The sequence below is a fragment of the Mirounga leonina genome, unplaced genomic scaffold (assembly GCF_011800145.1).
Source record: "Mirounga leonina isolate KUSES-001 unplaced genomic scaffold, KU_Mleo_1.0 Mir_170, whole genome shotgun sequence".
Taxonomy (NCBI): domain Eukaryota; kingdom Metazoa; phylum Chordata; class Mammalia; order Carnivora; family Phocidae; genus Mirounga; species Mirounga leonina.
Window position 1 is genome coordinate 33358805 of NW_023270433.1, and position 16635 is coordinate 33375439.

Genomic DNA, 16635 nt, shown 5'->3' on the forward strand with positions numbered 1-16635 from the left:
CCACTTTTCTTTCAGACAGAACAAAAAACACCTCCTTGGGTTGCTGTGCTGTGACACCAAGAAATACAAGATGTGACAGTAAAGTTGTGAAGACCAGTCAGGTGGGAATCATGCTGATTTCTCACTCTGACTTTGGCAAGTCCCTTCCATCCTGGGTCTCCCTTTGCCCTGTTAAACGGGGGCTCTGGCTCTGCCTACCAGGATCTGTCTGCAGTTCAGTGGTTATATGAACCAAATAACAAAGGGCTTGGACAGCCAGAAAGTGCTATATGGAAGGAGGGAGTCTTGCTGTTGGTTTTTTTTAAATTGAATTTGGGTTGACTCCTGGGCCGGGTAGGGATCCCTGCCAAAATTCCTGGTCTCACAGTGGCAGGATTCTCATTGCCTATTGTGGTTGAATTTTGGAGGAGTTTGCTGGAAGTTAGTTAGGATGCTAAGGTCAGGGACCCCACACACTGGTAGAATGGGTACTCTCGTTTATGTCCCCTTCTTGGCATGCTGAAGCCACAGCACTGGAACAAGAAGCATGTGTGAACATCCACGCTTACAGAAAAAGACCGAGGGACTCTGGGGCCAGAAAGGCCTCCAGGATCTCTGCATCACCCCCTCCCACCTCACCTGTAGGAATCTTAGCCCCTATGGATCAGGCAGCTGGCCAGGGTCGCACAGTTGGTGAGCGGAGGCCAGGCTGGTCCCAGGCCGGCCGCCTTATCATCACCATCCAGAAGGCTGAGGTTGTCTAAGTCCCCAGGGGGATTAGTTCCTCTTGAAGCAGTTCCAGATTGACGAAGGCAGAGAGCTTGCCAGATCTCAGCAAGTTGCTTCCGGCCAGGCAGCTGCACCGGGCACGGGGCACAATGCCAGCAACACCCCTCAGCATGAGGCAGTGACCCCCATGGCTGGCTTCAGGGCTGCCACCACCACCAGATGGGTACGGGTGAGGTTTGACCAATTTGGCTACCAACCTGGCATGTGGCGAGGGGGGCTGTCAGGTAAAGGTGGAGGGAAGGGTTGTGCCTGGAAGAAGTCTCTGGCTCTGCCCTGGGAGGCCGGCACCCTGTACCTTGCTCAGGACCAACCGGACTGGAGCCAGCAGCCTGTGTTGGCCACCCCTCTAAAGATGAGGATGCATTTGAATACCTCTTTAATGGGCATTCTTCTTCCTCATGACACCTCTCTGTGCTTTCTTTTCTTTTCTTTTTTTAAAGATTTTAAGAGAGAGAGCGGGAGCGGTGGGGTGGGGGGTGCAACGGAAAAGGGAGAAGCAGGCTCCCCACTGAACAGGGAGCCTGATACAGGGCTCCATCCCAGGACCCTGGGATCATGACCTGAGCCAAAGGCAGACGCTTAACTGAGCCACCCAGGCGCCCCCGCCCTGTGCTTTCTGCTTAAAGTGCCTGACCACAATGATTACTTTAGGGACCTGTGTGTGGTCCTAGTCAGATAAAGCCACAGGGGACAGACTTTCTGAGATGACCCAGGTACCCTTCTTAGTGAGCAAACCAATGACCAGAGGGAGGAAGTGGCCTGCTGGCGTCACTCGGCCCTGGTGGAGCCAGGACTCCGCTCTTCTGCTGCTTGCTTCCCTTGCTGACCTGAACTCATTCATGCGATTGTGGACCCAGAGGAGTGCAGGGAGCCCCGGCTTGGCTTGGAAAAGCAGTGTAAACAGTTGCACAGTTCAGAACATGGACTTTGGACCCAGACTGCCTCCATCACTGGCTTGCTGTGTGACCGCCTTGAAGATGGTGATGTCATGTGGTAGAGCTCTTGTGGGAATGAAACAAGGAGCCAGATGCAGTGCACCTAGCCCAGACCCCACACACAGCACGCACCTCCGCACAGCCTGCACCCGGCACTCAGTCATTCTCAGAATGCGTTGTGAAGAGTGGAGCCTTTGAGACCGAGGATGAACCGGTCAGCTCGCCTGACCTGCAGATTTCTTACCAGTCAGGTGGGGAGGGAGCTTGGGTTTGGTCATGGCCCTTCCAAGACTTGCTCTCTGAGGTTCCATGAAAATGGGCTGGAGACACTGCTCAGCTGAGGGATGTAGCCGTGACTGGTCTGGCGTGAAAGTCTGTCCCCTGTGGCTTTATCACATTAGTGTGTGGCTGGAGGCCTCTGTGGAAGCTGGGACCTCACTGCACCCAGCAGACTGGAAGATTGCACGGCGGAGGTGGGGGTGACGGGCCCTCTTTATAAGTACTGTCCTTCAATACCCAGAGGACGTAAGATGGGGCTTGTGTCTGCCTCCATTTGCTGAGGCCCCAGGTGGTCCCTGCAGGGCCCTGGCCTCTGTCTGCAGCATAGGGGTCAAGGGAAACCTGCCCCTCTCAGGATTGACTTGAGAATGCTAGTGCCGCCCTCACCTCTGCCCCTCATCTGGTGGAAATGCTTGCGTTTGGGTTGTTTGCAGAAGCATGTCTGTCTTTCTGGAGCACTGGGCATCCTCTATCCACTTCTTGAAAGGGCGGAGCCCTAATTGTTTGCAGGGTCAGACCCTCAGATCATCAGCAGCTGATTGCCTCACCCTGGTATTTCCTGTCAGCTTCTGAAAAAGGCTTTTTGGGTAAAAGTGCAAACCTGCTCAGGGCGCCTGATCCACTTTTTCCAGTTTCCTGCCCTTTCAAGTATGCACCCCTCCTGGCATTTAGGGGCCCTCCGTAGCCCAGCTCCAGTCTCTTTATCTAGATACTCCCTGTCCCTTCTTCCTCGTGAGCACCGAGCCCAGGGTAGCTCACAATATGTGGCTCTACCTCAGAACCCCTCGAGCTTTCCTCTGTCCACGACTGCTGGTGCTTGACATGCCTGGGATGCCCTTCTCCTGGTACCCCTCATCTTTACCTGTCTGTCCTTTCCTTGACTCTACCCAGGGCTCACATTCACTGTCTGTGAGACCAGGCAGATCCCTGGCCCTTGAGGGGCCTTCTTGCGCTAAGACTTGAAATGCCATCTCCCTGCAGGTTTGCAAAGTCCCTGGGACAGCATTTGCTTTCTGTCTCCACGAAGCTGCCACTGTCTGTACCAGTTTAGGGTACTTGGGGCCCGTTGGAATTGGATTGGTCCCAGCTGGGCCTCTGAACCTGAGCCTCAGTTTCTGCATTGTAAAATACGGTAGCCCTTGCCTCTCTCTGCCGTGGGGATGAGGAATGATATACAGCCAATGCCCTGGTCTGTGCCTGGCCTAGGCAGGTGCTCAGTAACTCATAACTGTTCATCACTCAGTGCTTATGGATGTTGGCATCCTGATTCTCCTGCTAAACCATGAGGTCTGGTGGGGGACGGGAAGGAGCCTTGTCTCACACCCTGTGAGTGTTCAGCATTTGGCCTGGGGCCCACCTTAGTGCACAGTAAGGGCTCAGTGGATGCTAGAGAAAGAAAAGCAGACAGGCTTCCTTGATTGCCTGTGAATTTGGGTCTTGCAGTTAACGTGGAGTCAGAAAGCTGTCTCTTGAGGAAGTTGCCGCTCTAAATGGAGACTTGTTTATGCACTGCTTTGAGCCCAGGAGCAGCCAAGATCCTGGAGCAGCAAGTTCGCCTCAGTGAGTCTCCACAGGGGATGGCGACAGAACTCTGGCCTACAGCCTCTCCGAGGCCTCGGCACGCCAAAGCCGTCCCTGGAAGAGCGCAGGGTGACAGGCAGGGCTGAAGGACTCAGCCGTTATTGCAGAGAGGGCCTGAGAGCTCTGGGAGGAGGCCCACGTGGCTTTTGAAATCATGAGGGAAGCATATGTGGGTTACCAGGTGCACGTGCTTGTCTGCCCGCTGGTGCCATACAAGAGAGGGCCTCAAGGGAAGACCCCATCAACTGCAGCTGACCGAGGGAAGGGAGCAAACTGGGCGCCCTGGCTCAGACCAGGGCCTCGCCCTCGCCCTTGCGCTGAGCATAAAAGAGCAAGTGGTGCAGGTCCTGGCGGGCAGCGGGCAGCGGGCAGCGGGCCGCGACAGGCCCTCTCTGCTCCCTCCAACATGACCATTGTTCTTGTGCCCCGCCCCCTGCGTCCGCAAAGCGCATCCTCCGCGTCTTGGGTGTTTCTGTGCAGGTCTGGAAAAGATGGTAAGAGAACTCCAGTTAGTCAGCCTCCTGGCTTCTAGACAGCTCCGGAAACCAGACTAGATAGAGGAGGAGGAGGTGGGGCCTCCTGCATGTGTTGTGCTGGGTTTATCTCCAGGCTCCATCTCCGAGCCTCCCTGCCCCACCCTTGCTGGCCTGCCCAGGACGACTCCTGCTGCCCCATTCCCCCACCTCAGCCTCAAAGGGCTACCTGAACTCCGACATCCGTTGAAGCACCTCAGTCGGGAGTCGGGCCTTTCTCCAGCAAATGTTTTAACAGTTCAGATGGGGATGAATGTCCCCTGTCTTCCCTTTGATGTGGTGCCCTGGAACTTGGCTGATTTTCAGCTGCATGCCTAATTAGGAACAGCCCCCCGCCACTCCTGTGCAGCTCCTCGCTCAGTCTGTGGTGCTGGGTGTGATTTTAACACCTCAGACCCGACTGAAATAGATGCCCCTGCCTCCAGAAGATTAAGAACTAGACAGTCTGATAAAAGAGATGTCAGGAAGTGTCTGGGAAAGGCAGGAGGAGGAGTCCTGGTCCAGGATTTAGAGGACCCCTGGCCTCATCCCTGGTACTTTCTTCCCATCCCAGGTCTCAGTTTCCCCATCTGTAAAATGTAGTGATTAGACTGCTGATTGTTGAGACCTCCCCTGTGTGCTTCATGTGATGCACAAGAGTCGATCCGGAGCAGGGGTACCCCGTGGAGGCATGAGATTGCCAAAGCAGCAGCGAAAATCAGAAGTTTTGGATCCAGAAATGGAAGTAGGTTTGGAGGTTGGTGTTAAAACCCTTCCATTTCGAGTGCACGGTTGGCCTGTCTGATTTCAGGAAGCAGACGTTCCATGGTTTTGGGGGATGAAGAGCAATCTCCGAGGAGGAGGGGTCTTGGGCTGGTGTTCCAAGGAAGCCCAGTAGTAGTAATTTGAATAACAGCCACATCTCCAGAGTGCTTTCTGTGCGCCAGGCCCCATTCTAGACGCCGAATGCACATGAATTCATTGAACTCTCATAGTATCCTTCCAAGGTGGATACTGTCATTTCCTGCCCTCCAGAGATGTGGAAACAGGGGCGACTTGCCCTGGGTCCTCCCTCTGGAGCCAGGCCTCAGCCCCAAGCAGTCTGGCGGAATCTGTGTTTTCAGCCACTACACTGTGCTGTGGAACCTGTCACTCACCCGGACAGGGCTTTGCCTCCCTCCAGGTGGATGGTACAGGCAGTCAGTGGAAGGTTCATCATTCCAGTAATGCAGCCCCGAACTTCTGAGTCTAGTCTGCCCCCATCCCTGGCATCTCAGGCCTGGGTCCTGGTGGCTTCCACGCCGTGATGTGGGAGAGGTCTGGTGGCACAGCCAGGCACGCCCACCACTGGCTGAGTAGTTTTTTTGGCCTGGGAATGGAGGCCTCGTGGGCCACACGTCCCTACTGAGCTCTGCCACCCTTATGCTTTGGGATCGAGTGTCAGTTCTCAAGCAAGCCCAGCGAGGAAAATGAGAGGTGAGGGGCCTGACGGCCAGCGTCTCTCGTTTCCAGTTAGGCTTCTGCATGCCTGTGCCTGCCTCTCCCCGCCCAGCTCCACCCTGCCCGGAGGGTCTGAGGCACCTCTGCTTAGACACTCTTGGGGGTGCCATCCCATGGCAGCCAAGAGCATCCAGAACACACTTCCACCTGCCTCCTGCTTCCTCTCCCACTGGGCCCCCTGGACAGTCCACCTCCCCCACATACACCTTGTGCTTCCAACTCCTGTGCCTTTGCTTCAGTCCTTCCCCCAGCAAATGTCCACTTTCCCTGCCGCACCACTGTGCTATGACCTCATGTCCAGATTCCTTAGAAGTCCCTCCCAGGCTTCTCCCAGCTGAGTGATAGTAATCACATCTGCTCTGGCCCTCCCTTGCCGAGGGCTTCTTGAAGACCAGGATCGTGTCTCCCTCTGGCTCTTGTGCCAGGCATTCGGTAGATGCCTGGCTGGGTGTGAGGAGGGGTGGATACCAGCTCTGCTGGAGGAAGCTGGGTGCACCAGGGATGCACACGGATTTCCTCGGCCTCCATCTCCCAGAGACCTCCTTTTCCTGTTCCTCAAGGGAAGGTAAAGAAGTAAAGGTTTCTTTTCTTCTAGTTTTTTTACTAGTAAAAGATATTTTACTAGTAAAAGATACCATGAAGTGTGTTACACATTTTTTCATTTAGATGTATATCTATCTGCTTCCAAAATAGAGATTTGAGGTTGTCCATCATTTTTTTAAATGTCTATAATGAGGCCATTATAATAGAAATCAAAGTCCATATAGAAGGAAGGGTGAATAAATCTATACAGTATCTAAGACAACATACTCACTGAAGTTAAGCAAAATTAACCCTGAGCTTCCTGGCAGCCAAAGCAAAGAAAAGGAGGGTGGGAAGGCAGTGGCACAGAGCTGGTGAACCCTGGAGTAAAGTGTCGCTTGTTGCTGTGGACTTAGAGAACTGTAAACCCTCATCCAGTCCCTTGGAGTTTGCACCAAGCTCTGTCCTGGGCCCCTCACTCAGACAATCCCCTGGCCCTTGCCTCTCCACCCGCCGCAGCCCTTTGTCAGCACATCTGCCTCACCTCCCAGCTCAATGCCTTTGGTGAGTGCTCCCAGGGTCCCTTCCAGATCTAACATACTCTGATTCTAGAGAAAGTGCTGATTAATTGATTAATTGATTGAGTGATTATTTTTTTCTTTCTCTATATGTAATTCCACTTGACAACCTTTCTATTCCAGAGGTCAACAGAAATCCCCACCCTGTCAATTTAATGTTTCTGCTCCCTGCCAAAGAGGCATGAAATCACAGCCTGCCACTGATATTAAAGGTCATTTTCCATGAATTTATAGATGGTAATGTCCAGATAACTTGTGACTTAAAACATATGGTCACCAGCTCCCCTATTAAATTAGTCTCTCGACCCTCACAGATCAGTCTGGGTAATAAGGAGGGTGCGCCAAGTCATTAGGCAGAAGACAGTGACGTCTGGTGAGCTGGCCGGGTGCAGTGGCCCTTGACTTCCTGGGGCCCTGGGTGAGCCTCTCTGGGGAGAGAAGATGCTCCCGAAATGAGCATTTTCTCAGGGAAGGGCAGCTGCTTCCGAAATGCACATAGCTCCTGGAAGCCCAATCTTGCTTCAAACCATATTTACTTTCACGGTCTCCTGTCTTAATTACATTTTTTCTTTCCTGGCGTCCCAATTCATTATTTAAAACAACTTTCAAAAATAATTACACAATAATTCCTTCCCCCGTGCACAGTAGCTGCTTACCTATGTCAGGTTGTCGGCTCTTTATTCATGCGTAGCTGTACTGAGAACATTGCTGTCATCAGAGTCTGCGTATTGTGGGCAAAGTATGTGATGACAGTGCTCAGTAATTCCTAAACAAGGAGTAGCATTCCCTTTGGGGCCTCATCCGCAGTGGCCAGGACTTGTTTAGAAAGCCCACATTATGCAGTTTGCTCAACACATAAACAATCTTGTATTTTACTTTTTAACTTAGCATAATTTCATGCACGCTTTTCCATGTAGCTACATAATCTTCCGATTTATCATTTTAATGGCTGCTTAATATTCCATCTAGTTAGCATGCCATAATTTACTTAACTGTTCCCTATTGTTGCAGCCTTAATGAAAATTTGAATTCACCATGTACTACAGGGGGAAGCTCATTTTAATGATTACCGTTATAACATTCCTTGCCCTAACTGCATGCCATTACTAACCCAGCTTTAGGAAGGCACAGATGCCTTTGGAACAATAAATTCTGTATGAGAGGTGTAGGCACAAGTCCCTCTGATTTAATAGCTAATCTGTTCACTGCACATGTTTTCCTTTTATGCTGGTGTTTATATAGAATATCCATCTCTTCTGCATATTGTGTAATACTAAACTATATGCATTTGGCATATTGCTCCACATACTTTATCACTGCTCTCAGGGACTTCCAAAAATTAACAGGAATTCGGGGGTAAGGAGTGAGTTTCTGGCTGTCAGTTGTCGTTCATTTTTCCCACCCACACTCATTGAATATCTGCTTGCAGCCAGGCTCGATGAGGGAGAGAGCAAGGGCACACCTGATTATTGGCAGCCCACAGATGTGCATCTGTGAATTGCTTTGTGGTACCCAAGATTAAATGGTGATTCTCACGCAAAGTGCTTTGTAAACTGTAGAGCACATTACTGGTCGCTGGTCCTGCTTGTAAAGTAGGGTGAAGAGGAAGATGGTTTTCCTGGGTCAGTCAGTGCCCATCAGCTGCAGCCCCACTGTCCTCAGACGTCGGAATTTTCCAAGGACAGGAGGCTAGACTGCACTCGTAGAACCAGTGAGAGTAATGCAGATGACAACCCCACAGAACAGATAGTTTGGTCGGTTTAGTGAGTTACAGAGTCATCTATGGTGTCTTACAGTTGGTACTCACTTTAAAGTGACCAAGTCCTACCATTTACAGCTTTTCTCTTTTCTTCTCCCTCCCCCATAAAAAGGGAAACATCATCCTTAAAACTAATAAATGATCCCAGTTTACTCAGGGGACCCAGTAAAGCCATGTTTTGCCAAAGTATGGGACATCTTCTCGGAGGGGATGGGATTTTAAGAGCCCTGAGAACCATATAGCGAGAAGGCTTTTTCCATTTTGTTCCTCTGTCTTTCTAAAAAGAGAAAGTGACTATTTGCCAAAGAAAGTATCTCTGCGTGCTGCTTGCACCCCCACCGGCTCACTAGCACTTGCGTGTGTCCCTTCTCAGCGGAGGGAAAGCGGGCCTTGTGCTAGCTCCCCAGCGGGCCGGAGGACCTACCTGCTTGGTTTTGTTCTCATTCATTCTTTTTACGCTTATCAACTATTTGTAGTAAAGGATAACAACTCATGGGTGGTGATAATAAAATTTTTATCATAAATTTATTAACTCTAAAAAGTGAGGCAACATAAGTAAAAATAGAAAAGAATAACCCAAGCAGTAGTTGAAAACAGCAAAATCATGAAGTTGCTGTGTGAGTTAATGAGGTCTGGGAAACACTACCGTAATGTTAGTTAATGTCAACACTAAGCACTGGCACAGCGTCAGCTGGCTTCTGTAGTATCAGGGCGTGTGCATGGGGATTTTTGTCATCCCCGTGAGCTGGCCCTGGAACGTGAAGCCCAGCCTGAAAACAATGTTCTTGCTCAGATGGGCTGACCTCACCGGGTGTTTTGTCAGCTGCTCTTCAAGGTATATAAGTCCCGTGGGCTTCTACCATGTCTTTATGCCGTTGGAACTCTGATTTGGAGAATGCCTCAAGAGTCCTTTTAGGGGGCGCCTGGGTGGCTCAGTCAGTTAGCGTCTGCCTCCGGCTCAGGTCATGATCCCAGGGTCCTGGGATGGAGCCCCACATGAGGCTCCCTGCTCGGTGGGGAGCCTGCTTCTCCCTCTCCCTCTGCTTGTCGCTCCCCCCTGCTCATGCTTGCTCACTCTCTCTCTGTCAAATAAATAAAATCTTTTTTCTTTTAAATAGCTCACTCTCAACGACCCTCACCCCTTTAATGTCAAACCTTACCTCTCCCCTCTCACCTCCTTGGACCCAGTGCTCCAGCAAAAGTGGACAGTGAATAGACCTACAGTTTTATTCCGCCTCAAAAAGAAACAAAATTCTGACACATGCTACAACATGGAAGAACCTTACAAACATTATGCTAAGTGAAATAAGCCTGTAACAGAAGGACAAGTACCGTATGATTCTCCTTATATAAGGTGTCAGATTCATGGAGACAGAAAGTAGCCTGGTGGCTGCCAGGGGCTGGGGGAGGGGGAAATGGGGAGTTAGTGTTTAATAGGTACAGAGTTTCAGTTTGGGAAGATGAAGAAGTTCTGGAGATGGGTTGTGATGATGGGTGCACAACAGTGTGAATGTACTTAATACCACTGAACTGTATAATTAAAAATGGTTAAAATGACAAAGTGATGTTATGTACATTACCACAGTGAAACTGAAAGGCAGTGAGCCTGTCCGTCCACTCCAGCCACACCGCCTTGGCTCCCCTCAGTCCCACCATAGAGAATACCAACCCTCCTATGTTCACTTGTCGGAGTTCACGTGTCGTCACGCTCCCCCTGCCTCATCCCTTCCAGGCCCTGCACTGAGCCCCTTTGCCAGGGGAATTACGGTGATTTAGGTGCCTGTTATACCTCTTCTGGAAGCAGTGGGCTTCCTGAGGGCAGCCGCTCCAGTGAACCCTCCCTTCCATATGTCCCACGCAGGCCCTTCACAAAGTCAAGCAGGTAAAGTGTCACTCTTTGACTCAGAAGCACCTGATTCTAGTATCCTGGCATCCATCTTTGAGCCACCACTGGCCTCTCAGAAATGAGCAGCAGCTGACGTGGATGCCCCCTGTGTGGGGCCTGGTCTAGACAGGCGGTCACCCCTCAGCCCACAGAGGGCCAGGCCTTGGCATCCTCTCCAGAGGATTAAGAGTTTCCCCCCCTTATTCAGCAGTGAAACTGGACACGTGCCCTCAGGTCCCTCAGATGTGCTCAGTGTGTTAGAAGACAGGTAGGCTCTTGGGGAGGCAGAAACACAGGGAAGGGGGTGCTCGTGGGGCTTTGTAGGGGAGAAGATGGTGGCCCTGGGAAGGCTCTTGACTTGTTAGCTGAAGGAAAACTTGAGGATTGTTTGGCCTAATTTCATTTTTCAGGTAGAGAATGGAAGTCCAGAGGATGGGGAACAGTCCTAGTGGGGAAGACCCTATTCATCTATAAAGCAAAGGGGTGAGGGCTCTTTGTGTTCCAAGCTGATGTCAGAACACACCTGGAAGATGATGTGCACATCTGGGCCCTGCCCTTGCAGACTACAATGAACGATGAACGAGCAGATGGCGGTGGCGGCGAGCCTTCTGGTTCTCTCATTAGGTCCAAGAACCTGAGATCTGTGTGAGGAAGCCTTGCCCTGTGAGAGCAGAGACGCTGCCTTCAGGGGATGGGGAGGGACAGTTCAAGCTCAGAAACAGGGTTCTGTTCTTGTGCGGTTCTCCCCTCTTTGGCTGGTGACAACTCCTGTGGGTGTCACCTGGCAGATCCCAGGTGAGGAAGTACATGCTGCTCATCTGTTATATCTCTGCTTCCTTCCTTTTGGCCTGCAGAATTTCAGAGGCAAGAAAGTGTCCGGTCCCAGCACAAAGGCATCCAATTATACGACACCCCTTATGAACCTGAGGGCCAAAGCGTCGACTCGGACTCCGAGAGCACGGTCAGCCCCCGACTGCGGGAGAGCAAGCTGCCCCAGGATGACGACAGGCCTGCCGACGAGTACGACCAGCCATGGGAGTGGAACCGGGTCACCATCCCAGCTCTGGCAGGTAAGGAGCCAGTCGCCCCCCTCAGAGGGGGCTGCTGACCCCACACTCCATACTCATCTTCGGTAAAGGGCGTACATGCACCGTCCCTCCTGCTCAGGTAAACCACAGGACTTCGTTTGATAATCCATTTGGGCTGGGCTGTCCTCTCCTCTAGTCCAGCTGGGCCCCTCAAAGATGATGAGGGTCCTGGAAGGAAGGGAGGCCAGGTCAGGCCAAGGGGAAATCCAGGGCTGGCCCCTAGGGCCTCAGTTCCAGTCTCCCTAGTCTTCACAGACAGCCCAGATGATCTCATTGTCTGACTCTGTCTTTGTCCTGTTGGTAATGCTCTAATTCACTGAAGCCTGTTTCAGAAGGAATTTTCTTACAGACTAAAAGAAGACCAATCTGCAAAGCAGCTCGTGCTGGGCATGAGGGAGCCCAGTGCTTCCATCTAGCTGTACAGCTGTGATAGGCCTGCATGCACCCAGGGCCACCACGTCTCCTGTCCCAGCTCGGGCATGAAGCCATTCACGGAGCATAGGCATGGGCGCATCCTGACCTCAACCTGGCTCTTGCCCTGGCCAAGAATGACTGAGGTGCCCCCTCTGCCTTGCTCTGAGACTGGTTCTGCAGAATCTGGATATCTGTCCCAGCACTAAAACTCCCCTCACACAGCCTTTTGGAAAGCTGCCTGCCACATGTGTTAATAGGTCTTAAGCTGATGTGCACACCTTTTGATTCTAAGCCCAGCCTTTAGGATCCATGCCAGGGTTTTGATGGAAAACTCAGAAAAGGCATTGTTTATGATCATGAAAGGTGGGGAACAACCTGAACGTCCAGTAGACAGGGATTAGTTAAATGGAATACATACAGCCACTAATAGGTGATGTTGACAAAGAGTTTATAATAACTGAGGAAAATGCTTCTGTTTAATGTTAAGAGGTGAAAAGCCCGGGGCACCTGGGTGGCTCAGTTGGTTAAGCGACTGCCTTCAGCTCAGGTCATGGTCCTGGAGTCCCAGGATCGAGTCCCACATCTGGCTCCCTGCTCAGCAAGGGGTCTGTTTCTCCCTCTGACCCTCTTCCCACTCGTGCTCTGTCTCTCATTCTCTCTCTCAAATAAATAAATAAAATCTTAAAAAAAAAAAAAAAGAGGTGAAAAGCCCGATGCAAAACTCCGATCTGAGAGTTAAGGCATATGAAAAAAGAGACATTGAATGACTCATTTAATTCTTGCCACATTGAAGGTCCAAAAGGGCGAGTTTTTCTTTTCTTTTTTTTAAGATTTTATTTATTTAGTGCACGCATGCAGGGGGGGCAGCAAAGGGAGAGGGAGAGAGAGAATCCCAAGCAAGACTCCATGCTGAGTGCACAGAGCCTGACACGGGGCTCAATCCCATGACCCAGAGATCATGACCTGTGCTGAAATCAGGAGTCAGATGCTTAACCAACTGAGCCACCCAGGTCCATAGGGGAGTTTTTATTTTTAATTTAAGATTCATTTTTGCCTGAGGTCTTCCCTTTTCATGCACAATTAGACCTTTCCTTTCTAGCCCCCAGCAGTGAGGCCTCTGCCCTACCTCCATCCTGATCCCCTCAGTTGATGTTCCAGCCACATACTACTCACAGTTCCCTGGACATAGTATGCAGTGTGCAAATCCCATTCCTTCTGCCTAAATGTCCTTCCCTGCCATGGCAAAAATCCTGTACCTCCTTCCAGACCCAGCTTAAATATTGTCATCTCTGTGAGCCCTCCCTGAGACACAGCCGTGTGTCCCAAGGGCTTTTTTACTGCCTCTCTGGGCCTGTTGAGCTTCTTGCACTCAACTCTGGTAGAACGTTTCTTTCATCATATGGTTAATTCTGTTAGATGCTGGTCTCTGCCTGCCAAGCTGTGAGCACCTGGCCAAGAGCCAGAGACAAACATAGTTGTGTGGTTGAAGGTCAGGTTGCCCCTGTGCATTTTATAGCCTCCTGTCTTGCCCTGGCACAAGGGAATCCAAGGACTGCCCCTGTCCCCTGGCGTGGCTAATAAGGGGCTTTACTCCTCCTGGGCGTGAGAGGAGCTGGAATGGGGCCAGTGCCATCCAAGAGCTTACTCTTTGCAAACACCATTTTGATTAAAGGGCTCATGTGGCAGCTCTCCCAGACATCTCGAGCCCTTGGCGTGAGATAGTGTGATGGGGCCTCACATTGGACTGACCACCTGCAGGTCAATCAAGGGTGATGTTACCTTTGATGCTCTAGTTTGGTCTGGTGCCATGCTGCTCAGAACGTGGTCCCTGGACCAACAGCGTTGCGTCATCTACGAGCTGGTAGGAAATGCAGGGTCTCGGGCCCCACCCCAGACCTACGGAGTCAGTCTGTTTTAACAAGGCCCCCAGGTGATTCACATGCATGTTAAAGTGAAATGCACTTAACCTATAGGACCTTAACTGTTCAAAAGGCTCTCGGACCAGAACCTGCCCGCTTCTGCCCAAAGGGGGTTTTAGAACTCCTGTACATTCTTTACAAAGGATCACAAGGTCTCAGCTAGAACAGTCTCCTTGTAAGTTTCTGGGCCACAGATATCCATTCTGGACTTGGCTTCATGTCACTGTGTTGCTGTCACAGGTGTCATTGTAGATCTGCTTCTTAGGCTGCCGAGAGAAGACAGACTCAGAATCAGGTCCCCGTCTGTGTCTCATCAAGTCACTTGGTTCTGTGTGGCCTGCTCCAAAGTATATCCTGGCCGTCCTCTTCCCAAGAAGCTTTTGGTTTGGTTCTGGTTTCTGGGGCATAGAAGGAAGCTCTTTCACTCGGGCTGGAGGGATGCTGTAAGCACCAGTCTTTAGTCATGACCGGATGCCTCCCCATGTCTGTGGACAGAGCCTGTTGATGTAGTGTTAGTAGGCGAGGAGCACCCTCCGGTATCCTAGCCCAGAGTGAAAATGGAGTGAGAGGTGGATGGGCCACCTTCCAGGTAAGGAGCATGCGTTGAAACAGTACAGTTGGATAGCTCGAGTGCTGCCATGGACTCGCTTGTAAACCCAGAAGTGTGGCTGCCCGGGAATGAAGAACAATGTCCCACGTGCATCTGTAGTGTTTGTGCACGTGCATGGCTATGTCCGTACGCATGTTCTTTGTCATTGGTGTTGTCAGGGAGCAAGGCAGCGCTCGGCTAGGCCCTGTCCTCCATGCAGTACCTGTTTGAAATGTGCCACATGGTTTTTCTAGACTTTCAGGAGCTCTCTGATAGGCCCTGGGGAGTCTGGGGTGCAGGATCTGTAGCTGGGGAGCATCTGTATGGGATAAAATTGGCTGGGCAAAATCATTACTCTCTCTTTCCACCCTTTGTGTTCTCTGGTTTTGCATTTTTAGCCTGGATGAGGGAACCTGGGCAGTGTTTTCAAATGTCCAAAGGGTGTGGATTGTGAGGGAGCCCCAAAGGGCAGAGCTGGGCCCACCAAGAAGGAGCCACAGGGATTTAGGATCCAGGTGAGCGGTAAGAATGTCATTTATACCCAGAAGTATATGAGCTTCCCTTCACTGGGAATTTGCAAGCAGAAGCTCAGTTGAGGCAGGATTGCTGGTAGAGGCTTTGCCCAGAAGTGTGGGGGTGGCCTGTCACCTCCAGGATTGCTTCCATGTTTCAGCACCCCACCATGCTGATCATAGACTGGGAGAAGGGAGGGCCTCTGAATTATCTCCATGATTCAGTTATTGCATTCATGGCAAGAGGCATTTCTCAAAGGCGGGCTTTGGCATCTCCATAGAAGTAACCCTTCCCAGCCAGTGGCTCCAGACCAGCCTGTATGGAAGTCAGACCCTTCCCAGCTCAGCCATACTCTGAGGCTCTGGGGGCTGCTGCCTCGGGAAGGCTTGATTATCACTCCCTGGTTGTCATGAGAACAGCTATTGCATGGTGTGAGGTGGTTCTGGCTTCTTGGGAATGAAAGTCTTCCCACCTCCTAGAATTCTATGGCCAGGTGAGTGAGAAATACCACAAGGTCTCCAAAAAGCCTTGGGCCTTCATTGCCTGCTCTTCCTCCAGGAAGCCGACTGTGGCCTTAGCCAGAACCTCCAGTCACCCAGCACTGGAGTCCCTTCCCACACACGTGGCCTCTGTTGATCCCAGCCCCCTGGTCAGGTTTCTGGCACCTCCGACTACCAGGAACAGGCAGGCTGCAGCTGGGCCATGCACGGAGAGGTGGTATGGCTTCCATCAAGCTATCAGCCCCTTTCCCCCCTGGCAGAGACACCTGCCATCAGAGCTGGTGGTTTTAGGTCCTGGCTTGCTTCGACTCACCCCCTGGGAATCTTTACAGCAACAAATTGCAAGGTGGCAGGTGGGTCTAGAAATGGCCTTCCCGCCTAGCCCTAAGCCCCCAGATGCAGCTCTGAGCCCACACAATGGCTCTTTGGAACTCTCTGCCCAGTAGTGGGGCAGGAAAAGCAGCCTCGGGTGATTCCACACTGTCTTGGGGAGGCATGGGTGGGTCTGGAGGGTCTAATCAGCCCTGGGCGTTGTGGCAGGGTCTGTGACATGGACAAAAGGAGCCTGCACAGGAGGTGGCCACACAGGGAAGGGCAGAGGAGCTAGGAGCATAACCTGGAGAAGCAGACATGGGCTCAGAGTGGCATGGGTTAGGTGTCTTCACATCTCTGAGGGGCCACTGGGAGGACAGGGATTGAACCTGTCGTAGGAACCTCGGTTTTCTCGCCTGGGAAACTGCAGATGGTCCCAGTGAGGCTTAAGGGAACCGCATCACGAAAGTGCTGGCCATTGACTAAGTACTTTCTGTCTGCATTGTCTCATGAAATCCTACAGCAACCTGCTGGGAAATGAGTTTCCTCATTTTACTGATAAAAAAGACTGAGGTCCAAAGAGAAGGGGCCCATGGCTAGTCAGCCACAGAGCCTAGATTTGAACTTGAGAAGTCCAACTCCAGATCCAAGCCCGAACCCTGGATGTCCAGGCTCCCTGCTGCTGTCAAACATGCTGCACAAAATATGGGTGGAGTCCATGGGAAATGTCACGTGCCTTTCATTTGTACAGATTTGTACAGATTTCTCCCTCTGGGAGGCTACCTTACTGGGATGTGTGTGCCCACCTAGAATGGTTCCAGCAGAGGATCCAGGAGGAGCCTAAGTTCTGGAAGTTCGCACCAGGATGGGGGGGTGACCATAGCCATCCCGCGGTTAGTCATGCTCTGCCACTATTCAGCACAGGGAGGGGCTCCCACACCATGGCATCCCACTCCTCCTTGTCCAGCTGGGGAAACCGAG

General features: G+C 51.6%; 1 protein-coding gene across 1 annotated transcript in view; it reads left to right on the forward strand.

Annotated features, from left to right (window-relative positions):
• SHB (SH2 domain containing adaptor protein B) overlaps positions 1-16635 on the forward strand; it is a 134242-nt gene that overhangs the window by 76007 nt on the left and 41600 nt on the right. The window contains exon 3 of the mRNA XM_035016266.1: positions 11174-11389. Coding sequence (XP_034872157.1) covers positions 11174-11389 — 216 coding nt within the window. The remainder of the gene's footprint in view (positions 1-11173; positions 11390-16635) is intronic.